General features: G+C 43.9%; 3 protein-coding genes across 17 annotated transcripts in view; 2 read left to right on the top strand and 1 right to left on the bottom strand.

The window, feature by feature from the left end:
• RBM39 (RNA binding motif protein 39) overlaps positions 1–5,216 on the top strand; it is a 33,057-nt gene extending 27,841 nt beyond the window's left edge. For 12 of the 13 annotated variants that reach the window (XM_082326321.1, XM_082326316.1, XM_082326320.1 and 9 more), the window contains 4 exons: positions 863–938; positions 1,098–1,203; positions 4,054–4,132; positions 4,224–5,216. In XM_082326321.1, coding sequence (XP_082182447.1) covers positions 863–938; positions 1,098–1,203; positions 4,054–4,132; positions 4,224–4,324 — 362 coding nt within the window. In that variant the 3' untranslated portion in view covers positions 4,325–5,216. The remainder of the gene's footprint in view (positions 1–862; positions 939–1,097; positions 1,204–4,053; positions 4,133–4,223) is intronic. The other variant, XM_082326307.1, reaches the window with a different exon arrangement.
• A 2,052-nt stretch (positions 5,217–7,268) lies between these two features.
• ROMO1 (reactive oxygen species modulator 1) lies at positions 7,269–9,981 on the bottom strand. The gene is made up of 3 exons (XM_082325780.1): positions 9,909–9,981; positions 9,261–9,391; positions 7,269–7,584 (listed from the first exon to the last, which is right to left on the bottom strand). Exons 2-3 carry the CDS (start codon positions 9,389–9,391, stop codon positions 7,476–7,478), a joined length of 240 nt encoding a protein of 79 aa, XP_082181906.1. The 5' UTR covers positions 9,909–9,981; the 3' UTR covers positions 7,269–7,475.
• A 37-nt stretch (positions 9,982–10,018) lies between these two features.
• On the top strand, positions 10,019–23,713 carry NFS1 (NFS1 cysteine desulfurase). 3 transcript variants are annotated; one of them, XM_082326149.1, is made up of 13 exons: positions 10,019–10,125; positions 10,249–10,316; positions 11,143–11,259; positions 11,876–11,959; positions 12,620–12,772; positions 13,814–13,907; positions 15,930–16,064; positions 17,495–17,652; positions 19,102–19,207; positions 19,384–19,465; positions 20,905–20,988; positions 21,116–21,205; positions 21,844–23,713. In XM_082326149.1, the coding sequence occupies exons 1-13, from the start codon at positions 10,023–10,025 to the stop codon at positions 21,905–21,907; spliced, it is 1,338 nt and encodes a 445-aa protein (XP_082182275.1). In that variant the 5' UTR covers positions 10,019–10,022; the 3' UTR covers positions 21,908–23,713. The 3 variants fall into 3 exon arrangements, with proteins under 3 accessions (XP_082182275.1, XP_082182276.1, XP_082182277.1); XM_082326150.1 differs by lacking the exons at positions 10,019–10,125; positions 10,249–10,316 and adding an exon at positions 10,326–10,945; XM_082326151.1 differs by lacking the exons at positions 10,019–10,125; positions 10,249–10,316 and adding an exon at positions 10,327–10,912.
• The last annotated feature ends 4,048 nt before the right edge of the window (positions 23,714–27,761 follow it).

Genomic DNA, 27,761 nt, shown 5'->3' with positions numbered 1-27,761 from the left:
TAGAGGAAGGGACTAGAGGGGTCATTTGAGAATCAGGAGTTTGGGGTTACTGTCCCTGGATTAGTCATCTTACTCTGACTGCGCAACCCTTAATGTCTGAATTTGTAGAGAGAAAGGCGGCTGTTATTTCAGCTAAATTAACAGAAGCTTACAGCCTATGGAAAGGGCAGCCTATAGGACGGTGCTTATCTTTAATAAGATGTACTGTGATGATGAGAAACAACAAATGAGTAATGATTTCATAGTTACTGGGAAAGAGTATAGATCTATTCTACAGTTAAAATGTTTATAATTTTAGTTATCAAATATTTCCTACATTATGTGTTTCCAAGGGACAAAAGTACGGATATATTTTTTTGAAGGATAATTCAACGTGCTTAAAATACATTTTGAGACTTCTTCAAGATGTCTGTCACTTCCTGTGAAGTCAGATGGGGTGGTCCCACTCCATCCGGAGCTGCTGCTTGGCTTCCACGGGGAGAAATAAATTAAAGGTGCTGCTGGCATACATCTCGGGCAGAATTTTTAGATGCATGTGAAGATGCATATATCTGCATTTAAATGTTTAAATTGAAAATCTGCCAAAATTGATGTACAGGGTTATCTTTTCACTTTTCAGCTTCAACTGTTCATCTGTGCTATTTTCTGTATCGATCAATTTAAAATTTCTCTATCATACATAGTGTCTAGTTACGAGTTCTGCTTTCCTGCCTTCAATTTTCTGTTTAGTTAGAACTGTTGCTGATGTTGCTGAATGTTGGGATTTTAAAGAATAGATAGAAGATACTCACATGGAGCCATGCATAGTGGGTTCTTAGATTTGTTACTGTTTTGGTTTTTTTTTTTCCCCCCATTAAAACAGTTCTGGCTGCAGCTGCTTCTGTACAACCGCTTGCAACACAGTGCTTCCAGCTTTCCAACATGTTTAATCCTCAAACGTAAGTGATTTATCCTTGTCTGTTTCGTGTTTGTTGATTACTAACATCTGAGAAAGGAATCAGACTGTTGCAGAGGTTTTTTTGATGGGTTTTGGGGGTGGATTTCATACGAGTGATAACAATTCCATCTCTGTCCTCTTCTTCCTCAACCCCCTACAGTGAAGAAGAAGCTGGCTGGGATACAGAAATCAAAGATGATGTGATTGAGGAATGTAACAAACATGGAGGAGTTATCCACATCTATGTAGACAAAAACTCAGCTCAGGTATGCCCAGTTCCAAGGAGACACTGAGCAGGTTTTAGGAGTTTTGTTGCTTTGTAGTGTATAGAGGGAGCATTACAAATACTTCCCCCCCGCCCCGAATAGAAGTTTCTTGCAGTTTTTGCAGGATGTAGGTGGTTCCCTCCTTTTTTGGAGTCATTGTGTGTAACTTGAATGCAGGTATGAGAGCAGTTTTCTAGTGCTGCAGTCTGCTCTTATAGATTTACAGAGCTGAAGTTACTGTGGAGATACAGGCTGAACAGTGGTGGCCTCTTTTAATTCTGGCATTTGGCTTTTCCCTTAAGCTGTGCATTTCCCAAAAGCCAGGGACTTCCAGTTTCCTCAGTTTCTAGAGAATGCAGGCTTTAGCACAAAGGATGCCCTGTTCCAGCAGACTTGAGATGTACAGTTAAATGTGTGCCTAATCCCATGCTTGCAAACAGTTGTGTTCACTAGTAATGTTGAAGTCTTGCAGTGGGCAGTAGGAGTGCCTAGAGTTATAACAGGGAGGAGAAGAAAAAGGGCTACTGATGCAGACTTAATTACAGGCTGATGCCTGTTTGAGGGACTCTCAGCCTGCATCTTAAAAAGGCTAATGCGTTTTTCTTCTGTGTTCACTTTGTTTACACAGTCCCCAGACTGTTTATCTCTTCCTCCCTATTTCAGCTCTTAGAATATAAACTGTGGAAGGTCTGTAAAGAGATTTGGCCTTCTTTGAACCCCTTTTATATAGAATTCACAGCCCAAACTGAAGTACAGTTTTCAAACGCTCTCATAGTCAGATTAATTTCTAACCATCGGACTCTGGGAATGTCCTGTTATGTTCCATTCCGTTGTGCGAGGCTGAAATGTACACTACCGTCCCTGTCAGTATTGCTTAGATGGGATTGTTCTGCCCTGGTAATGCACCTGGCACTCACAAACCTCTGTTATCATTGTGCTGCTTCTTTCTACAGAAGACTCTTGTCACCTGAAACCCTTTCACGTGGGTTGCTGAGATGTTAGATCAGAGATAAGCTGCAGTCTAGTACAAAAAACAACACAAAACCTTTCCTAGCATTTTGTTATCTTCAAGATCACTGCTGTGTTGGACTACTGGGTTGATGGGCGGCAGAAACCTTTCCCACAATCCATTAGTCTGTTAGTATCTTAGAGAAAACAGTGTCCTTCAACAGCTGGGAAAAGAAAAAACCCAACAACAAAAAAAACCACCCCCACACAACCCTCAAAAAAACCCACCACCCCTAAACCCCAAAAAATGCAGCAACCCTCAACATACCTCACATAAGTTCTGAGCACATAGAGCTGCAAATCTGGCTCACGTTAGCAAGTGGATTTAAAAGGAAAAACTAGAGCTACTATATCATGAGCCAGCTGTTTGTTACATGAAATCCATTTTGTCACAGTATCACAGTGATGAACCAGATACAAAATACCTACTGGTATTTAAAAATACTGTATTTGAACATAAGTTTCCACTGTGCTGTTCTGTTTTCCAGGCTTAGATTCTGGTCACATTATCTTTTACGTGTTTTCATCTCCCGTCTTTCCCAGACAGCCAGGCTTCCCAGACTAAGGGCTGTCAGTAATCAGCCATGAAGATGTGATTTGTTGTGGGTGAAAAGATTACAGTCCCAACTGAGCACATGGTCTCATGTACCGCACCAGTCTAGACTGTGGTGTGTTAAGGAAAAATAAAGCTTTATGTTGCTGTATCTCGTTTCAAGGTTTAAGCAGCTTGGATGCCTATGCAGGGGGAGGCTGAGAACAAAACTGTGTGCGTTAATTGCTTAGTGCCTTAAACATCAGCCCCTGATCTCACGTTTCCCCTGTGAGAAGCAGTGAGTTAGATCAGTGGGAAGAGTTAGTACAGGCTGGCAAAGGGTGCTAGAGGGAAGGCTGGGTTCTGATTCTTAATATATTCTTTTCCTGTAAAATCTGTTTCAGCGAGAATCTAATCTGGTTTAGGAATTACTGGTAGTAGTCTATTTTTAAGCAGGCTGCCAGAAAAATGCATACCCATTACTGTGGGCGTTTGTATGTCTTGCAGTTGTTGAATGTGAATATTGCAGTACTCTGGATTAGGCTGGTTTAGTGCTTAATTTGCAGATAGAAAACTTCAGGCATCTCTGGCAAAGTTAAAAGATCAGTCTGTCATCTACGTTATTCTCAATATCAGCTTAGGCTCTTCTTGCCCTGCTGTGATGGGTTTTTTCCCTTCGTCTCAGCCCTTGTTCAAGTCAAGACAGACAGATGCTGAAGTTCATGTAGGACATTTTTTACAGTACCAGTCTTCCTTGAAGTGCTGAACATCCTTCCTGCCCTGGGGAATGGCGAATGCTTAATCCCTTTGAAAACCAGACTGTGAACTTGCATATCTAGTTAAGCATTTGTGGCTAAAGTTGGTGATGTACAGAACTTGATGGCTGGCGTGCAGTAGAGGTAGCCAAACTCCTCCCGCTTTTCTGTTTCGCATGAGATTTGTAATCAGGAACCATTAGATACTCTCTTGAAGGGTTATCATGAGCAAGTAGGCAATCCATTACTTGTTGATTTCAGATCAAGCTCACGTTTGGTCTGTTGTGCAAAATCCTATTTAGAAAAGTTTCATGCTAAGATAACTGTTAAGTATGGTAAGGCATGTCAGTAAAAACTGTAAAAAAAAAAAAAAAAAACCAAAAAAAAAACACCCTCCGTTTTCTCATGCTCATTCTGCATTATCAGTTGATACCAGTAGGAACATAGTGAGGCAGGTTTGCCTCAGTCACAACCATGCGAAGGAAGTGTCTTGAAAACAGATGATGTGGGACGTTTCTCAAGCCTCTAATGGACTGTAACATGTCTGTATTACAGGGCAACGTGTATGTCAAATGTCCTTCAATTGCTGCTGCCATTGCAGCTGTAAATGCGTTGCATGGGAGGTGGTTTGCAGGTGAGTGGACTTCATGTAGAAACCTACATTTATTCATTAATTACAGAAATGACCAAATACTGATTTTTTTTTTTTTAAATCTTCTGATTAGGTAAAATGATTACAGCAGCGTATGTACCTCTTCCAACGTACCATAGTCTTTTCCCAGATTCTATGACTGCAACCCAACTACTGGTTCCTGTTCGACGATGAAGATGGATTTAGTCAGTTTTGTACATAGTTATTTTTTGGAGGAAGATTGAGTTATCTTTTATTTAGATAAAACTAAAGGAGAGGATTTAATGTCATTTTGTGTACACTTCCTGCTACCTTTAAAAATAAAATGAAGTAAGCAGAAATGCAGTGTGTTCATTCTCCCTAACTAGCATTTCCACTGTATACAAAGCTGTTGACTTCTTGTTCTGCCTTGTAATTCTTGTACATTTACTAAGGTGATCTGTAGGAACTGAGAAGTAGCTCATAGAAAACAAGTTCTCTGTAAAAGGCAGATGGGACATAATGACATTTTTAATGTTTCACAAGCCTTTCTTTTAATGCAGCAATTACATTTTACATTTCACTAAATGTAGGTGATCTGCTAAAGGTTAATATCGGAGATAAGACTTTATGAAGGGACATATTTAGTGTTTTGTATAAATGGAAAATTCAAAAGGCTACTGAAAGCTGATTCTAGACAGCCACTCAGCTTGCTTTGTGATGAATAATTGGTAAGAATAGAAGGATTGAAGGGTTTTATTTCTTGATGGTAACTTTTGATTAATGTATCTGTAAAAGTTTCTTTGTAAATACTGTGTGAGGTGTGTCTAAGTTTCCAAACAAAACGATCTCTGCATTTCCAGATAAGTTTCTATGTATGCAGTGTGGCACAGTTGAAGGATTTCAGCCGAGTCTGAAAATCGGTAGGAAATACAGAAACATGTTTTGTTCTGGTTGCATATAATCTTTGCTCTTTTTAAGCTCTGTGAGCTCTGAAATATATTTTTGGGTTACTTCAGTGTGTTTGACAAGACAGCTTGATATTTCTATCAAACAAAGACTTTCATATTGCAACAATCTTTGTAAGAACCACTCAAATAAAATTCTCTTAAAAAGGCCTCCATGAAGCTTTATTTCTCCACTCTCCTAATGTGACTTAACCAGTGTGTGCTGCAGACAGGAGGTGAGTGATAGATGCTTTGAAATGGGAGATGTTTGGAATGTTTCTCCTCCAGGAGAAAATGCAGGAGCTGGTTCCTGCTGTTTGAACCCTCCGTGTACTGCAGCTGTGGCTGCTAAGGGCCTGTGGTTTTCTCACTGCCTGGGCAGTGGGCAGCTCTTGCCCTTTCTCAGGCCTGTGGCAGATTAATTCTGCAGATAACTTGCCCCCTGCTCACCTCTGCCCCCATCTTTCACAAATGGTTGTGAATTGTGGAGATGTAGGAGGAATTTATGTTGGCTTTTAGTCTGATTTCTGTAGGGAAGCCTGCCCAAGTGGATTTGCCGTCTTATACCCCTTTCCCACCTCCCTGTCATTTTTAACTGCTGGCTGATAAAAGCTGTGTTTGACAAAGGTGTAGAGAGTACATTCCACCCTGGTGGGTGAAAATGGGCTGGGCAGGGATGCTGCCAGTGCTCGGAGACCTGGTGCTGCTGCTCGGGGTGGATGTCACTGTGGCTGAGCTGCAGCATGGTGAGAGACTGTCTTCAGCAGTCCACGAGGGAGCCATGGCAGAAAATGGGACTGGGCAACTGGAGGTACAAAGGCAAATGTGGGGAGGAGCCAGGAATGTACTGCAGGAGGGTGCCTTAGGAGTACGTGACAGAGCTGAGGAAAGCCAAGCAAAGCTGCTCTCTACTTTTGCTTCACCTTATTTTTTTAGTTGCCAGTATTAATCCACCAGTACCAGCTGAAGTAAAACTTGAGCTGTTCCAGAGTAGCTGTGTTGCTTGACTGGGTGGTTGTTGGCAGAGTTTCTCTCTTGGTGGTTACTGAGCTGCATGGCAGAAGGCAGAGCAGGCTTTTAGTGGCAGATTTGTCTTCCTTAAAAACTGGGGAAACAGCACTTCTATTGGGTAAAGGCTGTACAGGTGCTGTTTCAGGTTCTGTTGCTTCTAACCTGTCCTATCCATAAACAGAAATAAAGGAGGAACAAAGATAAGCCTTGTTTCAAAAGGCAAATAACAGGAGATTGCAGCACTAAACTAGTCATAGTTCAGCTGTAGGCAGTACTACAGAGGCTGGTGACTGGTAGGGAGCAATCCCTGTTCTCCCTGGGACACACTGAGCACCTTGTAGACCCATTAAGGCAGAGTGCAGGAAAAGTCTACTGGTGGAGCACTGTTTCTGGTAGCATAGCTCCTTCCCTTGGCAAGGGAATGAAAAAAGCCACTGCAAGTTCCTATCGCTGGAGGCAGCTGCAGCCACCGCTTCTGTCCTTCCCTTCTCTGGAAGGACTGCGCAGGGGAGTGCACCTCGCCTCACCGGGGGTGTCGGACTGGACCCTTCAGAGCTGTGGAAGAGGCAGGGTAGCCCAGCTGTGCTGTTCTGGTAATGCAGTAACTTGCAGCACAGCAGTCCTGAGGGGAGAGCTTTAGGAAAGGCACTGCTCGAGACCTGACAAGGAGGTTCCATCTCCCAGGTCTGGTGTTGAAGTAATCCTTGCGACTCATCACAAACTACCTTTAGCTGTCATGTGACAGGAGCCGTTTTCCATTTTACAGCAATTTAACAATTTCCAGCTCTAGTAGCATGGCTGTACCTGTAACTGTTCTGTGCTGTTCCCTGACGGCTTCCTGCACCCACATGCTGCCAGGCTGGCTGGAAGAAGGTGCCCGAGCTGCTGTAGTCTGCCCTCAGTTACAGCAGGACTTGCCCAAGTCCTTCTGGGGTCCCTCACTCTCCGTGAGGGCGTTTGCCCTGTATTACCTGGAACTCAGAAATGGGGCCAGCTTCAACCCACCTATTTTTGCAAGATGAGAGAAATTTGATAGTTGATCTGAATTAGCCACAGAGTAACTCTCCTAGACTTGGGAATACAGGAATGCAATGGTGCGGCTCGACATCAACACATCAGGAACGTGAGCTGCCCAAGTACCAAAGGGAGAAATGCGCGCGTTGCACTTATGCCTGTGAAACAGGAACTTTAATGTAGTACAAAGGGTTATTAATTCTCGTCATCATGGAGTAAGAGATAGGAGGAAAGTAGAAATTTGGTAAAAAGCATGTTTGCAATCAGCAGAGCAAGGAGGATGGTGCTTCACCATTTCATGAAGAGCTCTCACTTCCAGGTATCTAAAGATTTTATTATGGTACAGAGGAGGAATGGCTGGACGGGGCACTCCGGGTTGAAACCCACGCTCCAGGTTAGCAGCGGATTCCCATACCAATAGCCATGAATGTCCCAAACGTCCCACCACTTTGCATCATCGTTTTGCCAACTCCACCCATCAGCTCTCGTCCTCTCATGCCAATCCTGAGATAAAGAAAAACACAGGAATTATATAAAAGCTGAAGCCTGACAGGTAAGACATGCAGCAGAAAACACCTGATACAACCAGCTAATGGTTGCCTGAGTGCCCAAGTCAAACACCTCCTCTTCAGTCTAAATTTAAAGTGACACCACCTGCCTCCACAAGGAGACAGGCAGTGCCCCATGCCTGAGCTACTGCAAACAAAAATGGAGCTGTTCTCTTTGGAGCACTTGAGTAACCCCTGCCAAAGGCCCATGTGTATTTTTTCCTGCAGCAGTACCAGCTGATGCTGTACCCTCCTGCCACACCATTAGCAGGAACAGCTTTACCTGCTAGTGCCCCAAACACCCTTAATTTGGGGAAAAACAATTGTGCTGTCCAAGTATTGACTTACCAGAGAATAAAAAGGGTCTGAGCTGTTGTACTACCATCCTGTCTGGCTGCAGTGGCAGTATTTTTAATCCCATGAACTTAAAACTATGTTGTACACTGACTTCCTATTTACCAGTGACACTGTATTTTTACCATGAGAAAAACCTGAAAGGTCTACAAGTTTCCAGAGGCATTTCTGTTCTCCAGTTCCTATTTACCTCAGGTCAGAACAAAACAAAAAGAACTGTTCCTTCTCGGGAAGCTCTTCTAATATTTGACTTTTAAGTGCTGCTGTGACTGTAGGCTCTAAGGAATTTCAAGCACTTGATTTTTAAAACATGGAGATTTTCCCTCAGAAATGGTACAGCAGAGGTAACGTAGCTGTGTCATTCAAATACGACAGAACCACTGTCACTGCTTCTTCCAAATACCCTAAATCCGTATTTTTTGCTAGCAATGTACCACTTACAAATACTCTCCAGGATCTGAGAGAGATCAGAAAACTTTTTGAACTGTCTGATTAGACTTTGTGCCTTTTCCTCCTTTTAGGCTCACTATCAAGTCATCGCCCATGTTTAATCACAGATTAAAAAAACCTCAAGCAGAAGGAGGTTTGCAAAATATGAAAGTGCTTATTTCAGTAATTCCTTTTCATGGGTGACGTGTGCCAAAACCAGTCAGTCAGCAGTGCAAGAGCTAACTTGGAGCAGCGAGCATTGTTTGTTTCCGTGCCAGCATGCCGGGGAGCGCCAGGGGGAGGTGGACTGTTGTCCCTCTCTGATTCACAGTGGGATTGTGCCAGTGCCAGCCACAGCTTTGCCTACACCCTTGCAATGGGGACTTAGGGTCAGTGCAGTAATTGCCTCCGATGGGATGCCCAAAGCAACCACGATCCAGATACCCGGAGCGTGCAGAGTACCTCAGGAGGCTTTAGAGCAAGGAGAGGGCTGCACATGTATCAGCACAGACAATTCATCCAGCTCGTCCTGGAGCTGATCTTCCACAGCCTCAGCTTCCCAGTGCAACCTCCCTTATGAGTGGCAGGAAAAGGTCTGCGAAACTGCGACCTCCTCGTATGCAGCTGACCTAGAGGTGATGCCCCACCATCACCAGACTTTCCCACTTGAGGCCGGGGCTGACAGCAGGCTCTTGAACTGTGGCTAGTCCAGAGCCACTGGCAAAGTTTCACCTATGTGAGACGACACAGGAGCAGACCCGTACCTCTTCCCAATCCCAGAGCGGTAGCATTTCTCTCTGGCCATCGCTCTGTCACAACCTGTCTGCGGAAGCCATTTCCTTGGCATACCTGAGGCAGGAAAACGTGCCGAACAGTGCTCCTGCTGCCATGCCCACTGCAAAGCCCATCATGAAACCCATCTTTACTCTGTCAAAGCAGCTGGGCTGTGATTGCCCGTATGGGCCTACGGTCACAGGCATCTAGAAAAGAAAGCACAAAAAACCCACATGGATAGACTGTTTTGTCTAACACGCTTCTATACCGAAACTGTGCTAGAGAGCAGGCCCGCATGTTTCGCCCTCAGCAAGCCCCTGTGAGCACCGCTGTGTCCCCAGGGCTGTTTCAGGACATCGCTCAGCGCTCTTCAGCTCCCAGTGAGCAGCGCACGTTGTCGCCTGGCAAAGTCCCCGCTGCCGGGCCCGTCCTCCCGAGCGGCCACCGGCCTCGAAGCCAGAAGAGCGGGGCAGCGAATCTGCCCTTCAGGAGCCCAAGGCGAAGGCTCATGCCGCGGCCCGCCCCAGCAGCTACCCCGGGAGGGGCGGCCTCCGCCTCCCGCCCGGCGCCAGGCCTCGCACCAGGGCCCTCAGCGCCCACTTCGCCCGCGGGTGCTTCCGACGCGACGCGACGCGACGCGCCCCTCCCCCGGGCGGCCCGGGCCTCCGCCGCAGCCCCCCGGGCCCGCTCTGGGGGCGAGGGCCGCCGCCGCCCCGCCCGTACCTCGCTCCCCCCGGCTGCGCCGCGCCCTCCGCCGCTGCCCGCTCCGCCCTCCGCTTCCGGCGCGCGCCGTGACGTAGCCGGAAGGGGCGGACAGCCCCGGACCCCCCCGCGGCCATGCTGCTGTGGCGGCGCTTAGTGGCCCCGCGGGCGGCCCCCGCCCCCCGGCGGCTCTCGGCGGCCCCGCCGCGACCGGCATCGGGACAGGGACCGGCACCGGGTAAGGCCGCGGGGGGCGGCGGCGGCGGAGCCGGAGCCCGAGGCGCGGGCGGGCTCGGCCGGCGGAGTGCGGTCCCGCCACTCCCGCCGCCGCCTGACGGCGGCTCGTCCTCCCTCCCTTCAGGGCGAAGCGGCGATGGAGGTGGCGCCCTGCGGCCGCTCTACATGGACGTCCAGGCCACCACCCCGCTGGTGAGGGCCGGGCCTCGCCGGGGCTGCGCTCTGTCCCGGCCTCTCGCGTTCTCGGGTCGCGGCGCCGGAGCCCCCGGGCTGCCCGTGCGCTGCAGCTGCTGCCTCGGCCCCGAGTCCGTGGTTTCCCCCCAAAGAACAACAGGGGGAAGGGGAGAAGTAGACTTTGTTTCTGTTCTCTTTTTTCTGGAGCGCTCGCCTGTTTCCCGAGTTGGAGGCTCTCCCTACGCTCCTGGGATGGCCCTGGATAAAGCAGCGTCGCTGAACGTTAGCTGTAACGCCAGGCGCGTTTATCTGGGGCACAGGGGACCTGGGTCATCCTCCGAAGGGCCACCTCATCGCTGCCGCCGCCCCCGGGGTGTGCAGGGGCTCGGTGCCTCCGTTCGCGTTCTGCGGGCGCGCTGCAGGGCGGGAGCAGTGGCAGAGCCGCGCTGGGGCTCGCGCCGAACTCTGTGGGGGTGGCTGTTGCTTTGAGGAACAGCCAGAAATTCATTTAACCAAAATACTCACCTGTGTAATTTTTCCCGACTTTTTAAGACATTGTATGTCTTCTGCTCAGAAAATCCTGTTCTTCTGTGATCATCTTGATGCAGACCAAGGTTATGTGCGAGGGCGCAGAATGTAATTGCCGGGTACTCATATTTGCCGGAGGCTATGTTGTATATAACGTGCAATAACCTTGAGTTTTTGAGATCTGGCCTGAGCTAAGTGTAGACACTGCAGCAGAAGTGCTGCTAATCCTGGGGCATAGGGAGCGGGGGTGTGTGTAGAGGGGACAGAGATGCTTTTCCTTCTGTATTTCTAAGGCTGGGTGGTTTGTACCCTGCAGGATCCCAGAGTCCTGGACAGCATGCTCCCGTACCTGACAGCCTACTATGGCAACCCGCACTCCAGGACCCACGCCTATGGCTGGGAGAGTGAGGCTGCCATGGAGAAGGCGAGGCAGGTGAGTCTTCGGCTCTCCACAGTCACAGTGGTTTTGCTGCTGGGGAGGAAATTCAGTGTCAAAAGAAAATCAAAAGCAGTGATAAAACTGTTGTAGTTAGTTAGTTCTCTGTAGGCTGGATTTGGCAGCTTCCTCTTTGCTTAGCTGTGATTTAGCAGATTTATTACAAGAAAAAATAGTGAGATTGGAGCAACTGAAATGGCAGAAACCAATACTTTAGGCAAAGGTGCCTCGGGATTTTTGGTTTCCTGAGCTCACTACAGCATGCTGCTATAGTAATCAGGCTAACTCCATATTTTATCATTTTCCTAATCTTAGGTATGGGTCTTTGCCATTTTTTTTGGAAGTAACGTGTACTGGGTTATTGTCTACTTAACTCTTATGTTCTTTTATGATGGCTAATGCTTAATACCACTACTGCTAATGACTATGAATTCCTTATGTATTTTATATTAATGCAGATATTTAGACTATTGTACCTGTAGCATAACTTTGTCAGATAATAGCCTTTCGAGGCTCAAGGGAATATTCTTGAAAACATTTTACATGTGTTTTGCTGTGTTGAATTAATTGTCTTTTGTCTTAACAAATCAAATTTGTATTTCTTTTTAAACAGCAAGTTGCAGATTTAATAGGAGCTGATTCAAGGGAAATTATATTTACCAGTGGTGCAACAGAATCAAATAATATGGCAATTAAGGTAAAAGGTTTATACTGATAACTATTTATTATGTTAAAATTATGCTCTTAAGAACTGTATGCATGTTTCAACAGTTTAAATGTTAATATGTTGGCTTAGTTAGCAAATATTTGCATTCCTAGATTTAATCCTTGTGATATTCTGCTACAGAAATGCAGGAAATACTGGGATGTTTTGGTGCCCAGGACATGGTTTTGAGGACGGATTATAATATTCAATGTTTATCTTACATGCGCTAGATACAATCCTTCTGCTTACGTAATTAAAATCTTTTTCATGAAATATAGTGGAGATGCTGATTACAAACTTTTTTCTGACTAAGACTAGGTAGTGTTTTAACCTTTAATATGTGGTTGTTCAGACTTCTCATTGTATATGACTCCATTGCAAATGTTTTTAAAAAAGTATTTCTGTTAGTAGTGTCTAGAACTTAGTTAACATTTTCACAGGCTTTTTAAAAAGTGAGATGCTTTGAAAAATGAGTGCTGATGGAAATACGTCCTGTGAATTACATGTCAGTACCTTTTAGATTCATGACTTGGGGCAAACATAATGAATTGTATCTAAATAGTAATTTCTCGTTTCCAATCATTTTGTGTAAAGCTTGCTTTCTTCAGTGGCCTAACGGCAAATTTCTTGTTCATGGATTGTGCCTGACAGGGTGTTGCAAGGTTCTATAAATCCAGAAAAAAGCATATCATTACTACGCAAACAGAGCACAAGTGCGTGTTGGATTCTTGCCGTTCCTTGGAGACAGAAGGTTTTCGGGTCACGTATCTACCTGTTAAAAAAAATGGGCTCATAGATTTGAAGGTAGGTTGTTCACTGACAGAAAGTGAAAATAGAAGAGGTTTTTGCTTCAAATTGATGTTCAAGAGGACCTTGTGTCCTCTCAATGATAAAGAGCAAAAGATGATAAATATCACAAGGTAGAATGAGAGTCACAGTCAAATCTCTGTCACAGTTGGAGAAGGATTTTCTGTTCTGTCTGGTGCTCTAGACTTTTTCTCAACCAAAACATCCATCTCTCATCCCACTGTTCACCTCCTGTCATTCATACCCATGGAGGTGGAGCTGTTGCATACCCTATAGAGAGCCCAGTACATGGCTAGGATGGACCTGGCTTTGATACAGGAGGTAGTTGTGAAATTTCATGACCTGAGCTACTCACGGCATCAGACACAGTGATTACAATACTCCCTCCTGATTGCTGTCCGTGAACTGACCCTTCTGGGTGTACTGGCCGCAGTCCTGGGATTTAGAAGTTGTACATGCTTATTTCATTGTTTGTGTCCTGTAATACAGGACAGCATCAGTTTTATTTCTACCCCTGTCATCTGGCCTGGAGAGATGTGTGTGTCTGCGGTGGGGTAGAGGGATCAGGCCTGCAGGCGCGGCAGTGTTAGTCATGTTCTCTGAGAACTTTGCTGGTAGACTCCTTTGCATGACATTTTCTTGTATATTGTGCAGTTCCTTTATAGCCAACACACTTTGTCTAGATGTGGCTTAAGCTGTTTTGTGGGTGGTTAATTCATTAAAGAAAATAGTTCAGAGGAACGTATGAGGCATAGCAAAAGCCTGTTCTGACTTGATTTAATCAAGTCAGGTGGCACAGTGCATACCAGGGTTAGGATATGTAGAAACGCAATTGATCACGCTCCTCTTCCTACAGGAATTTCGTGTTCACATGGATTAGTGCTTTCACCAGGATTGTTTGTCAGAACCCAAGGGGTTTGTTGGAAATGTGCTAGCTAGGGGGCTGGTGGTTAAGATTTGCTAGCAAATCGAAGGTGTGCACAGGAATCTTGCTTCTGTTCTTAGTCACAACTTCTGTCTGTTTGAATATTTCACCAGGAATTGGAGGCTGCGTTCCAGCCAGATACAAGTTTGGTTTCTGTAATGACTGTGAATAATGAAATAGGAGTAAAGCAGCCAATTCATGACATTGGTAAGTACGCCGCGGCTTCCAGAGGCCAGCTAATGTTGCTTCTGCTTCATTTTACTTAATATTTTCACAGCCAAGTGCTACTGATGCAAAAGATTAGATGTAGTATAATTAAGGAATAAATAATAATGCTGTCTCAAATAAAAACTTAGTTTAAAAGGGAAATGAGGATGAAATTCAGTACTTTTACAGTGAGTATTGCAGCAATTATAGCCTTGTAGTACAGATCAGCTGCAGTGTTTCTAGTTTCATTCTGAATTGTTCAATGGATGAAAAAATAGCACGGAATAAGTGGCCAAATTGAGTTTGCATACTCTAATGGTTTACTGAGCACTTGTAGTGTTTAAGAGGAGATATGTGCAGAATTTGGGATGGGAGGGGATGGTGAGCACGAAACTTTACATGCCCTTTCCCCCCTCAGTATTGCCATATACAGTCATGAACAATTGGTTTGGAGGTCAAAAGGCTGCTGAAGAGCCAGGTTTCTGGAACAGGAGGCAGGGAGAGAGTGAGCCAGGCTCTGAGCAGGCAGATGGAGGGACAGGGACATCAAAGCAGTCTGGCAAAGCAGGTGCAGGGAGAGCTGGAGAACCAGGGTCGTTGGAGCAGACAGAGTGAGTGGGTGGCCCACATATGCAGCTCCCTGAATCCTGTGGTGTTATCCTTGGTAATGTTTTCCATGACAGTGACAAAAACCGCCCCCCCTGCCTCCTTCATATTCAAGGTATCCTTTCATAAGATGTTTTGAGGTTTTTAGACAGTTTTTAGGCTTTGGCCTCTGCCCTGGAGTTTATACTTCATGGTTCTGGAGGGAATTGTTTTCCCAGGCTGTGGTAGGCATCTTATCCTGTTGTGCAGCTGATTTTGCTCTTGCTTAGCTGCTGCATTTTTTTTTTCTTTATTATGCCCAAAGCGGCATTTTCCCCAAGGTTCTTCAGGTTCTGTTTCTTCATTGACAAGTAATTAAACATCAGTGAGTTGCTTATAGGCCTGATGACTCTATTTTCTTCCTGTGCTTTTATTGGCAAGGCCGTTACTGTTGTGCACGCTTAAATGCTAGAGATACCTGGTTCCGAGCTCTGGTTCCCACAGTAGGTTATCATAACACCTTGATAACAGGTCTAATAGGCCAGGACTGGGGCCTTGGGGAGTTAACCCAAGGCCTTGTTAGCATGAGGCCTATGACCTGATATTAGCAGTAGCAGTGCCATTCTTGCTGGACCACAGGACGACAGCTTCTCCTGTGAAAGATAATGCTGAACTTGTGCAAATGAGAGGTCTGGGATGCAGCTGTGCTAGGTACAGATTCTGTGGAAGATGGGTTGTGGGGTTTTTGGTGACAAAAATAAATAATATTTAAGTTCATTGCCCATGAACATTACATTATTTTGTTCCTTAGTGTATTTTAGCTCTTGATGCAAAAACATTGATTACACGCTTGAGTGACTTCCGGTGGGAGTAATCGGCATGTGTGAGGACTAGTGACAATTCTGAGAACGTTTTTGATGCTGAGTATTGCAAAACTTGGAAAATAGAGGAAATGGCCTAAAAATACTTGGCAAGTATAAACTTGAAAGTAAGGCTGGCTTGTACTGGACTGGTGTAGAGAAGAAAAATAATAAAGAAAAAAAATTTTAATTTTGTCCAGCCGTGGAGTCATCCCTGTGCGGAAACTTGGATGTCCCATGCAGCCATTTGTACTTAAACTTGGTAGGTGTGAGTTTGGAAACAATCTCACTTCTTAACAGCAGAAGACTTTAACTTCTCAACTGAAGAAATTCGCTGTAATCTTACCTGCTGACCTGCCTAAACCTGTGCCCGGCTAGGCATCAGCTAGAATAGCTCCTACACAGCTTTAGACACTTTACTGTAAAAGAAACATGACAGCACCCATTTTTTCCTTTGTCACCTCAGAACTGGTCCTTGCTATAAACTGATGCTTTAGATTCATTGTTGGAATCATTGGAATCATAACGATTAGATGAGATAATGTGGCGTTTTTTTGCTTTTGTGTTTTTATTACAGGTGAGATCTGCCGCGCACGTAAGGTTTTCTTCCACACAGATGCTGCACAAGCAATTGGTAAAATTCCTATGGATGTCAACAACATGAAAATTGATCTAATGAGCATCAGTGGCCATAAAATTTATGGGCCCAAAGGTACTTACTGAAGTGCTTTTCTAGAGAATTGTTGTTTCCATGCTTACCTTAAGGTAACTACACAAGGTATGAAGTCAAACCTGTCTGTCATAGTGACTGTTCCTTAAACTGTAGAAAACTATTGTAAGACTGGTATTGGACTGGTTTTGGAGTAGTTCAGGCACTGCTGCCAGACTTAGAGCTGTGATAAGTGGATCTTCAGTGCTGAGGAGTTGTGAGGTGGCTTCACTGAAGGAAGAAACAGTATCTTATAATGGTGGCAGCATTAGGAGGAGCGGCTTTTCAGGAGTCATCTGCTTGGTGTGAAGCAGCGTTGATGCTAAAACGGTTGAAATTAAATCACTGGTTTATAGGGAAAAGTTTAGATCCAAGTATAACTAAGTTGCAACAATGAGATCAAAAGATAACTTTTAGTTTAAATTCTTAGTGATTTTGGTTGTCTTCTAGTTCCAATGGCTTCTTCTCTCCAACCCCATTTGTGTATCTTCTTTGCAGAATGGGGTTTAACATCCGGCTATGGATTTTCTAGTTGACTCCCAAATAGTAAAAGTTCAGCTATTATCACTGTCACAGTCCATTTGGTTTGTAACACTGTATATAGAAAGAGAGAAATCAGGTTTGCTGTATTCTATGTTCTATTTGGAAACAAAAGGCAAAATTATTATTTTTTTCAATATGTCGTCTTTTTCTGTACAAGCTCTCCTCAGAGCTGAAGACATATCTCTGGACGAGGACTAAGTTTTCAACCAATAACTTTGAGCAGGTGACAGACATAAATTTTCAGAACTTCTTATGACCAGAAATTGCAGCCATTCTTCCTGTGGTGACAGTCACTTGTTAGGTATGCCAAGGCACATGAAGACATGGAAATCAGGTTTCTAAGTGAGGAGACCAGAGAGTGAAATTGCCTGGCTGTCAAAACTGGCTCATCTAATCTGCCCATTGGAAATTGGTGCCACCGATGGGTCTCCCTAATGAGAAGAATGGAAGATGACTCCTGTGACTGGTGCTGTCCTGGTAATCCAGGGAAAAGAGTTCTTCTAGAGCTTTCATTTGAAAGTCAGTAAGGGAACATCAATGAATGAAATATTTGCACATAAAAACTTCAATGCAAAGGAATGAACTTCAGCTGTGCACAGGAATTGTGAGAAGTAAGGGAAGTATGGAATCCTGAAGCACATTGGGAGAAACTGAGCTTCTCCCATGGCTGAAGCTCTGGGAGCCTGAATGAAGAAGAACGTGAATGCTGGTAACAAACACCATTTCCTAGAAAATATTGTGCTTCTATATGTGTTCACTACATTTTTCTCCAGCGAGGTGTCCAAATACGTGTTTACTTTGGAAATAAGGAATGTTTCCAAACCTTGGAGTCCCTTTTCATAATGTCAGAACTGTGGATATATACTAAAACGGCTTTCCTTGTTTTCAAGGGGTTGGTGCTATCTATGTTCGCCGTCGCCCACGCGTCAGGCTAGAACCCCTGCAAAGTGGGGGAGGCCAGGAGAGAGGACTGCGGTCTGGGACTGTGCCCACTCCTTTAGCAGTGGGCCTGGGGGCAGCGTGTGAAGTGGCACAGCAAGAGATGGAGGTATGTGGGAGAAGATATTTGTCCTGGATTCCAGAAAATAATATAACACAGCCAGTTAGGTCTTAGATTCCTTAGTCTATTTGTGTCCATGTGCCTGAATTAAATTTGAATCTTGTATTGTAACATTAAGTAAATGTTTTGAGATCTTCAAGGATGTTTTGGAGTAATTGGAAGCTGATTTTCAGCTTTCTTAAGTTTCTTTTTTCTTGAAGTGGTTTGAATGATGGGTTTCTACAAGTTTACGGTTGACAGTTTTAGCAAAATACGGCTTTAAGTGCTTGTACTCATCTCTCCATTCTGCACACATGTATTAGCAGCATCTCTGAAATGGAATAAATCATGTTTATGTAATGTATGTTGAAAAAAAAAAAAAACAACAAACTTCCTAGTCCATTATCATACTTACTAAATGTATACAAGTTCAAGTTTACTGCAGCTTTGCAACTAAAATTTTTTTTTTTCCTAGCTTGGACAGTAAAGTTTATTTGCTAGGTCTGGTGTCTAAGCCTCTGTGTGCTGCTATATCTGTTTGTGGGCGCCAATGCATTCCTTACAGCTGGAATGTAAAAATCCTTTAATATAGTGCCAATGGGATGCATAAGCCAGATATCTGTACACATAGGATCAAGCTTCTTCCTGGGAGACAGAGAGCTGCCACTTGAGCTGGGTGGTTATGGAAGCCTTGTTAGAGGCTGGAGAGCCTGCAGAGCCTGAATTAATTCCGCACAGGCTTCGTATCTGGATTCTCTTCCTTGCCTGGCAGAGTTTTGGCGTTTCTAAACCAAGTAATATTTGAGATAGATAGCCTTGTTTTCATCTAAAGCATTTTCAAGCATGTAAACAAGAATGAATTGCATGTGTGCATCTGGCCGTTTCTGTGCACCGGAGCTGATACCATACCTTACTGCTTTTTTAGCATAAGTGACCTAGTTTTTTAGTCTAGAACAAGACACTGCACGTGGGCAGTTCTCATTGTGTAGGTTATGTGTTGTAAAAGCTGAGTTCACAGTAATTTGGAAGTCTGTGTCTTTATGTAGTACAGTATGAGAGCTCCTAGGGAAATAAGGGGCACTTACCATAATAGATGCCCTTTCTTGTATTGTAAAATGCATCATCTTATGCATCGCCTAACTTGTCTTTAAACACAAAGAACTCGGTGCTTTTATGAAAGCCACTTTGTCAGCTTGTATATATAGATCTTTCTGAATGGCTAGGAATATTTTTGAAGGCTGAGCTAGCTAGGACCAAACTGGTAATTCTCTTTTAAAACAGCCTCTAGAGTAGGCAAAGTTTGACAGTTTCTTTTTAAGTTTCAGATGTGTTCTTTCCGTAGTCTAACCAAACCTAGCTACTTCAGGCTGCTCATGGCTGGTGACACAAAGCAGTCTGAGTGAGGTCAAACTGTACACTGTTTATTATTTTGGTCTCTTTTTCTGGTTTCTTTGCTAGTATGACCATAAGCGAATCTCACAACTGGCAGAACGACTGGTTACAAAAATAATGAGTGAAGTTCCTGATGTGGTTATGAATGGAGATAGAGAGCATCGCTATCCAGGTAACATTAGCAAAATCCTGAGCCCATTAGAACTGTCTAGCTCCTCAGTGTTAATGGCCGTGACTGAATAATGCACTGTAGCTACACATTGTGCAAGTACTGCCATGTGGGGTAGGATTTGCCCTAGATTTCAGTTGATGGAAGGTTTTTTTTCTATTTCATTTATTTGTACATAGGATGCATCAATTTATCTTTTGCATATGTGGAAGGGGAGAGTCTTCTGATGGCTCTGAAAGACGTGGCGCTCTCTTCAGGAAGGTAGGTGGAATGTGTGGGAAGGATAGCAGTATATTTTGGAGAGAAAATAACATCTGCTAATGGAGGTACAAACAAAGGAGTGGTCTCCTCTATGCCCCATATTTGTGTATTCGGTTAATGAGTCAGCCTGGCATTGGTTGCATTCTAAGATGGTGTTTCTCTGAAGTGGCACATTTCAAATGGAGGTCAAATTTATTCATCCTGAAAGAAAAAAAAAAAAAAAAAAAAAAAACCAACCCAACAAAACAAAAAACAAACCACGCAAACAAAACCAGAAAAACCAACCTAGAAATTCCTACCTGCCAGCCTTGCAGACTGGTTACCTGCGATCTGAGTAGCCTTGACTTGTAACTGCCGGTGACACTTTCATTCTAAAGGCTACCAGCATTTGAGCAGCTTCTGTCCTTGAGCAGGATTTCACACACGTGGCAGATCGTAACTAGAACCCAGCGAGGCTGGACAAATATCTGGATTAAATTAGCTCATAGTGCCTGTGTTTAATGCAAAAGGAGAAAGAAAATGGAATACACTTTTATGGAGCTCTGTTGACTCTGCAGGAGTGACGAGTAACGTTTCTGTTACTAAGACAAACTCGATCCTTATGATTAAGTTAATGGAGTGTAAAGATGCGCTCCTTTCCTCACCTTTGAGAACAAAGCAGTCAGCATATCTTAATTAGAAATATGTTGGCACTATAAACAGGAGGAACAGGTCTCCACATGACTGTCTCTGAAGCCGAACACTTCTGTAATTTGAAAATCTCTTGTGAGGCTCTGCTTTGTGCACCAGAGAGCTGTAAACAGCTCTCCAGTTTGTGCTGCATGTTGCTACCTGTGAAAATTGAGTAACAACATGTAACCAGTTTTGCCTACTGCTTCAAGATGGAAGTTCTCTCTACTGACAACTATAACTAGATCATCTTGCTCTGGATTCCTCTGTGCATTGGTTTTCATTTATTTGTTCTGCTGCCAAACAGCAGCTTGTGAAGTCTTTTTTTCTTTTTTAATGTTCCTGTTGTTATGTTACCTTCTCTGGCTAGTTCTGTCTTGGCTCCTTTGTCTTTTTTTCATGGCCTTCACTTCAGCTACCTCTTAGTGTACATTCCCGCGGCTTCTGTTTGGCATTGTGTTTATTCTTACTGCGTTATCTGTGTTCTCTCTTCTAACATCATGCTCCTAATTTATTACTCTCATTCTCTTCTAATGTCTGCCCCTTCCATTCTTTTTCTTCAGCAGCAGAAATACCACTCTTCTTGCTCGTATTTACTGGTGGTTTCTAAGAGACTGGGGAAGCTGATATAGGTTGTTGTTAAGAGTCATAGTAATATTAAATGTCTAAGTGAGCTGTTCTTTGTTGGAGGAGGTTAGTGAAGTGTTAGTTTAGTGTAGCATCTGCAGATGAACAAAAATTTGAAATTTGCCTGCCTTCCCTTTCCCCAGTGCTTGTACATCAGCTTCTTTGGAGCCTTCTTATGTTTTGCGGGCAATCGGAACAGACGAAGACTTGGCTCACTCATCTATAAGGTGCGTGGAGTGGTCTTCCCTAATGCTTCCAAATATTTTTCTTTTCTGTTAAAGGTAGGTGGTGGACTTGTTCCACCCCTCCATATGCATGTTATTCTAGTTCTTTAGTGGTTTTCTTTTGGTTTAGATTCGGCATTGGCCGTTTCACTACAGAGGAAGAAGTAGACTATACAGTGCAGAAGTGCATACAGCATGTTAAGAGGCTGAGGGAAATGAGGTGAGCCATCTTCTTGTTGAACATAAAGACTTCGTAGGTATGATAATCATTTGAAGAGTTGGATTTAGTTGAAAGTTATTGTTTGCTTCAAAAATCTGGTGATGTCTCTGTATATAAGCAAGCAGTGTTGCCAGAGTGGGTAGTGGGCCTGATCTTAACAGTAGTGACAAATTTTTAAAGAAAAAAAACTGATAACAAACCTTCTCCCAGATCCTGCCTTTGTCAGGGAAAGAATACGAGTAGGGCAAGCATGTAGGGCAGTACCTAGAAGTTTCTAAGCCAGAGATGGTATTACTGACTTTATGTATTAATAAGTTGTTTTATTTTGGTGAAACTGAAAGACTCTTGACTCATTTGGACAGTGCCAAATGCGAGGGCTCAGTCTCAAAGAGACACGAATACTTTATGCCTAAAGTGGGAGCAGGAAATGAGGTGGAGCACCTGCCCTCTCGCCTCTTGTATTTCAGGCTGAGGACACAGTGGAAGACTGATCGTCTGAAGCTCACTGTCCTCCAGAAGGGGAAGACAGATAGATAGATAGGTATCTGCTAATTTCTTGTGGAGTCGATGAAAATGTCTGTTTGGTTATTGTTGATGTTGTCCTGTGCATTTTAGATAGCCCTCTTCTTTCTTTACAGCCCCCTGTGGGAAATGGTGCAGGATGGAATTGACCTCAAAAGCATTAAATGGACTCAGCACTGAGAAAACATCGCTATCTATGGACTAGATGTGGATTGAAATGCATTTTCTGTACATTCCTGAACAAATTATGCAGCACTTCTGTTTTTCGACACTTGCAATTTGACTGGAAAACTATCCTTTCTGATTACAAAGTCTAAGAAGCCAAAAATGAAACTAGTCTTTATCCTGGAGAAAGGCAGGATGATATAATACCCATTGCATTTATATTGACACACAGAAATTTATGCTAAAACATAATTTATTTCTAAATGTATTTTCTAATAAGACAATGAAGCCAGTGTGTTACTTCTGGGCCAGTGGAGTCCTAGCAAGAGGTTGCTGCTTCTCAGTGTAAAACATCCCGTGTAGCTGTTCTGTTTGCAGCACAGACCTATTGCCAGGCCTCCTGTTCTTTCTGTTTGAGGCGGGCATCCTGCAACAGCAGCTGGTTTTGTGTTGCTCAAAGGCGTTGTATTGCGAGAAATTCTCGCTTGGCATTTCTAGAGGAAAAGGATGCCTCAGTGTGGCTATGTGCCTTCACAGTTAAGTTGTACGTGCAGTTAAGAACAATTTTTTTTCTGAAACGGAGTACTTTTTGGCTCTTTTTCCTTGGTTTTATCTATTTTTGGGTGATGCTTGTACAGACCAGCATGCACTAACCAAAACATCCTTCTGCGTTAACAGAGTTTATGATACAATGATGATGATGCACTTAGCTGTCCCCTCCACTGTGTTTTTTCCATGCAATTTTTTTCTAAGTAAGGAAAGAAGTCTTGAATGACTGGGGGAGGGGAGTAGGCAGAATATGTCAGCTTCAGTTGCAGTACCAGTTTAGTTGGAACATGACTGGTGGAGGTGGTGGGGAGAGCAGATAAAGTGCAATGTCTTAATGCAGTCTGGGGTTTTTGTTTTGTTGTTCTTTTTTTTCCCCTTCCCCTTCTGATGAGTCCTTTGCTGTTACTCAGAGTTTGCCTGTGGGCTCTTGGCTTCCATCACTTGAGGGAGTCTTGCCCAGTTAAGCCTGGATGTTTTGTCTGGTGATAAGAACGTGGGGCTCTGGAGCTTTCTCTGCGTGGCAGACTGTACTTCTAGAGACTTACACGGGAATCCCTTCCCTGCAAATGCTGGGGGAAAGTGTCTGTTAAAAAGGGTTTGATGAGATTAATTCATATCAATGTTTCTCCTTTCTTACCTTTGTTGATCTTTCCAGTAGGAAACTTCACCCCATATTACAAAGTGCCTTTGTTTCAGTTGCATAAGCAGACAGCTCTCAAATTAGTTTTGTTGATTGATGGATACTGCATTAGCTGCTGAATTTAATATACCCTATAGATAGCACATCTTCAGTTCTGGATGGTATCTACCTCGAGGATGAACCATGTAATGTAAAAGCTGAAGCTAAGTCTCACAAGGTGGATTGTGTTACAGAAGCTTGGGGGTTTTTTTGTTTTGTTTTGTTTGGGTTTTTTGGTTGTGGTGGTTTTTTGTTTTGTTTTGTTTTGTTTTGTTTTTTTTTTTTGTTACCAAGGACAGATTTGGTTGGTTGTAATGCAAAGCTAATCCTCAGTGGCTCTATTTGAAATTATTAGCTTTAGCAGTTTTAATATTGTAGCGCTGGCACCTGCTATTTCATGACAACATTGTTAAAACTACCATATGCATAAATAGGTTTTAGAGGTGTTGTATGTACTATGTTTTGTCCTTGGGCCATACATGTTTTCTGGATTAAGTATGCAATAACACTTTCCCAGCATGTTTTAGAACTGTATGTTTATGAAATTGTTCTTTGTGTTTCACGGATGGTAAAAAATATAGATAAGACTTAAACTTGGCTACTTTCAATCTTTTCGGATCCACCTTTCTGGCTGTACTATGCAGCACAATTAGTAAGCTGCTAAATTGCAGCCTTTCGTTAGAGAACAGAGAAAGATAAACTCCTAAGTTTTCTGTGAACACCGTTCGAAGCTCTTTCTGTCATCAAGTCGACATTTGACTTTTGATGAGTCATTCTTCTGAAACTCAGTGCCTGATCTGAGCTTTTTTTTTTTTTTAAACTCAAACAGCTTAAATTGTGATTATTTTGAGAAAAGGGAGCCCCAAATCTTGAAGATTCTGAGCACCTCTTATGTGCTAAGATTTAACATATAAATTCTACATGTAAAGGTTTGGGCAACTCATTCACACTGTTAACAAATGTTGGTTTGAAAATGCTTATAGGACAAGATGAGGAAAAATGTATAGTGGAGATACTTTTCCCCATTACAGAAAGAAGTAATGCCAAGGATGAAAGTCTAGTTCTAGACCACTGAATGCAGTTAAAGCTTTTTGTATGGGGAAGTAAATTTCTTTGGGAAGAGAGTATTTACAAATGGAACTACCTGTAACTCAGAAGGGAGGGAGCTGTGGGGGGTTTTTTTGGTGATTAATTGGAGCCATCTGCAGGGCATTAAATTAATAATACAAGGTGAGGCTACCAGGAAGGTGAGGATTTAGTGTCACCATTTTGCAAGTGTCCTGAAAATTGAACCAGTGTGACAAACAGGAATAAAATAAACTTCCAGTAGTGCGAGATGGTTAAGTAATAGAAGGGGAGCAAAAAATTGGAGTTGCCTGTTCTGGACTTGAGGAGACAGACAGGAAGAGGGTCAGTTGACAGATTTGTTGACAATGTTATACAGCCAGCCATAAACTTATTGGGGATTTTTTAAAATGATAAATTAACATAAACACTATTGCTCCCAACAAAATACTGCCTCTTATCTTTGATCTTATATCTGCCTGACTGATTGGCTTGCTGTTCTCTGTCTGCTGTGACTTCAGTTATGGTCCAACTGTTATCGGTCAAATTGTTTCTGCTTAGAACATGTATGCCCCGTGCTTTAAAATGATACAGTTTCCCAAAGCTTAGTCCCAGAAAGTTGGCCTAAAAGATCTCTTCTCCACTAAAGACAGTTTTGATTAAATTTCGGGATGGTGAATAAGGTCCTGCACTGGAAGAAAGCAAATGCCAGTTTTTAAAATGGACGAGCTGAGTGCTTGGGAGAACTGAGCACTGACAGCTGTTTTGGATAGACATGAGGAACATCAGAGAAATAAAAAAAGGCTGTTACAAGATGCTCTTATAAGAAGAAAAGTTCATACTAATGAGCAATCAAAGTGGTTTTGTGCTGAGTAGGCATAGTAAAACAAACAAGGTGTTTAATTTACTTTTAAAAAGTAACTATACAGGATCAATAAGGCACATCATAGCTGACTGACAGATTTTAAGTATAGATAGGAACGAGGAGAGTATTTCTGGGAGGCACCTGTGAGGATTATTTCTGTTGAACATTTTTCTAACTGATCTGGAAACAATTAAGACTTGCAGTTGACATGTAGTAATCAGAGAGGAAAATACAAAGTAGTATGAATCATTTAGTAAACTGAGTTTATTCATCCAAGCCACATCCTTGTACAGATGAAGGAATAGGATCAGAAGTTGTGTTTACAGAATGGTATCTCTAGGGTGCTGGAGAAGCAAGGAGCCTGGGATTTGGGGTGATGTTTCCAGACTAATGGTGTAGCAAAAGTATAATGCAAGGAGGAAGACATTTTTATTGTTTTCCTCAAGCTTTACTTTAAAGTGTCCTGTGCAAATTTTTTTTACTAATTGTGTACCTAACACCCTACTTCAGTTTTGGTTCAGGTGGAGGAGACAGATAAATTAGTGCGCTGTCAATAATTTCCTAGTATGTAATAAAGGCAAATCCCATTCTTTTCTAACACCGTTTTTCTCTGCCTTACTTCCACCACATGCATGTTACAGGGGACTGTACTGGACATTGCTAACAATGATCCCTGATCCCTGTCTTTTAACCTGCATACCAGTGTTTTGCTTTCCAGAGACACTTTTCCCCCTGCTGTTGGTACCTAGTTGCATCGTGCTGCCAACTCCTCTTTGGTACCCTTGATCACTTGGCATGCTCCTAATTCTAGTCCAGGATTTTGTTCCCTCTCGTCCACTCTACAAAGAAATCTGCTTCTGTTAATCTTGAGTGAACTAAATAGTCTCTCCCCATGAAAATCTGGGTTTGGCTGAGAAGGTAGTTGGAGACCTGTGGAGGTAATCTGTGTCACAGGCATCTGTTCCAGGCTTTGCTCCAGCTGAGCTTGAGCTGCAGCACAGACCAGAACACTTGTGCAAGGACATGTGCTGGTCTGCAGCAGCTGTCCAGGACATCAGGACTTGCTCTCTAGTGTGCCTTCGTGGAGTCAGTATGGACACAGTCTAGAGGCCTACTGAGGATTATGTAGTTTGGTCCTGTTTTTTTTGCTGGTCCACACAGTAAACATCTTAAGTCTCTCCACCAGATTTTATTTCAGCCACAAAAAGCAACGTGGTGACTCATCACATTGCACAAAACCTGAAAAGTCTTAGTTTTCTTCTGACCTGGAATACTCCAGCACTGCCCTTTGTTATCCTACAACTTCTCTCTGCTGCAGGGTGGCTGGCACAGCCCGGGAAGTGCTGCAGTGGCACAGGGCGAGGCCCTGAGCTGCAGGTGCTCCTGCTGCCCCTCACATACCTTGGGCAAGCAGCTCTCCAGGGGGTCTGGCAAGCCTGGCTGTGGATGCCTTGGGTGACTCCAATCGCCTGCTTCTGGCTGTGCTGAGGGGTGCATGCTGGCAGCTAACCCTGCCTAGTGTCACTAAGGCTATGAAAAGACAAATTACTGGATACTACCTACAGCAATCCAGGAGTGATGTGTAAGCAGATGGCACGCCTAGCAAGACAAAAAGGAGGTGTTAGCTTGACAGAGCTGATAAATGTTCAGGGCAGCCGTTATCATAAATATCACTTAAAGGACAAAATCTGTAAAACCAGGGATAACAGGGAGAAGATAAACAAGTGTGGGCTGCGTATTGGGAGGGGATGAGGGTGGTAAAGGAGGAGAATTTGGAAGTAGAAAGAGAAGATATACAGGGAAGCAAAACATGGAGTGGGGGTTATTGTGACGCCAAACAGTCCCAGGCCTGATCCCATTGCCTCAGGACAACGCACCCATCACGTGTTTTGGCCCTGGTTTCTGTTAAGTGGCGAAAACCAGCTAAGTTAATTGAATTGTTGAACTCCCAAATTCACTGGAAAAGTGTTTGCAATGTGAGGTGGTGATTTATTTCATGTTTCTTGCAGCAGACTATGTGGGTTTTTTTTTCATTGAAAATGTATTCTGCTGCAGTACCCGTGTCCACTGAAGTGCAGTGACAGAGCATCTCCTGGGAGGTGTCTAGCTATTCTTCAGCTCAAGACACTGTCTACTTTATTTGTATTGCACATGTCGAGCAAAGGACAAATATAGCATGGAGTAGTTACACTCAAAAAGGCATTGACCTAGGGTAATCTGACTTTCATTTTAACTCTGCAACCTTGTCCTAAGTGAAGAAGTCAGAAACAACCACTCTCCTCAGCGTTCTTTTGTTCGCTGGAAATTCGATGCCTCCTTTCGAGTCCCTGTCTCCTCAGCAATAACGCTCAGTTACACCATCATTAATTTCCAGAAAATGTGTCACACTATCACTGGTTGCAGAGGCGACAGTACGAATCTTATACTGTGGGTCCGACGTTGCTCTTTTCAGCCTTATAGCCGTGGTGTTGCCTTAAGAAAGGAGTGTGCCGACAGGCGAGGCGAGGACGCTGCCTCACGACAGAACCCGTCCTTCCCGCCCTGACCCAGCCGCCCCTGACGCACTGCGCGACCCGCGCGGCGCATGCGCCGTCTGCCCCTGCGCGCGGCCCCGCCCCGGGGCGGGCGGGCGGCAGGAGACCCCGCGCGCACCGGCGGGCCCCGCCCTCCTCGCACCGCCTGGCCTAGGCCCCGCCTCTCCCTGGCGGCGG

The sequence above is a fragment of the Platalea leucorodia genome, assembly GCF_965183815.1.
Source record: "Platalea leucorodia genome assembly, chromosome: 13".
Lineage (NCBI taxonomy): Eukaryota > Metazoa > Chordata > Aves > Pelecaniformes > Threskiornithidae > Platalea > Platalea leucorodia.
This window is presented reverse-complemented; position numbering and strand designations above follow the sequence as displayed.

Bases quoted from the DNA above. Each gene is read 5' to 3' on its own strand.
- ROMO1 (XM_082325780.1), bottom strand. From the start codon at position 9,391: ATGCCTGTGACCGTAGGCCCATACGGGCAATCACAGCCCAGCTGCTTT. The intron at 7,585-9,260 runs GTATGCCAAGGA...TCTTTATCTCAG, and splicing joins GGCACGTTTTCCTGCCTCAG to GATTGGCATGAGAGGACGAG.
- NFS1 (XM_082326149.1), top strand. From the start codon at position 10,023: ATGCTGCTGTGGCGGCGCTTAGTGGCCCCGCGGGCGGCCCCCGCCCCC. The intron at 13,908-15,929 runs GTAAGTACGCCG...TTTTTATTACAG, and splicing joins GCAGCCAATTCATGACATTG to GTGAGATCTGCCGCGCACGT. The intron at 21,206-21,843 runs GTGAGCCATCTT...CTTTCTTTACAG, and splicing joins AAGAGGCTGAGGGAAATGAG to CCCCCTGTGGGAAATGGTGC.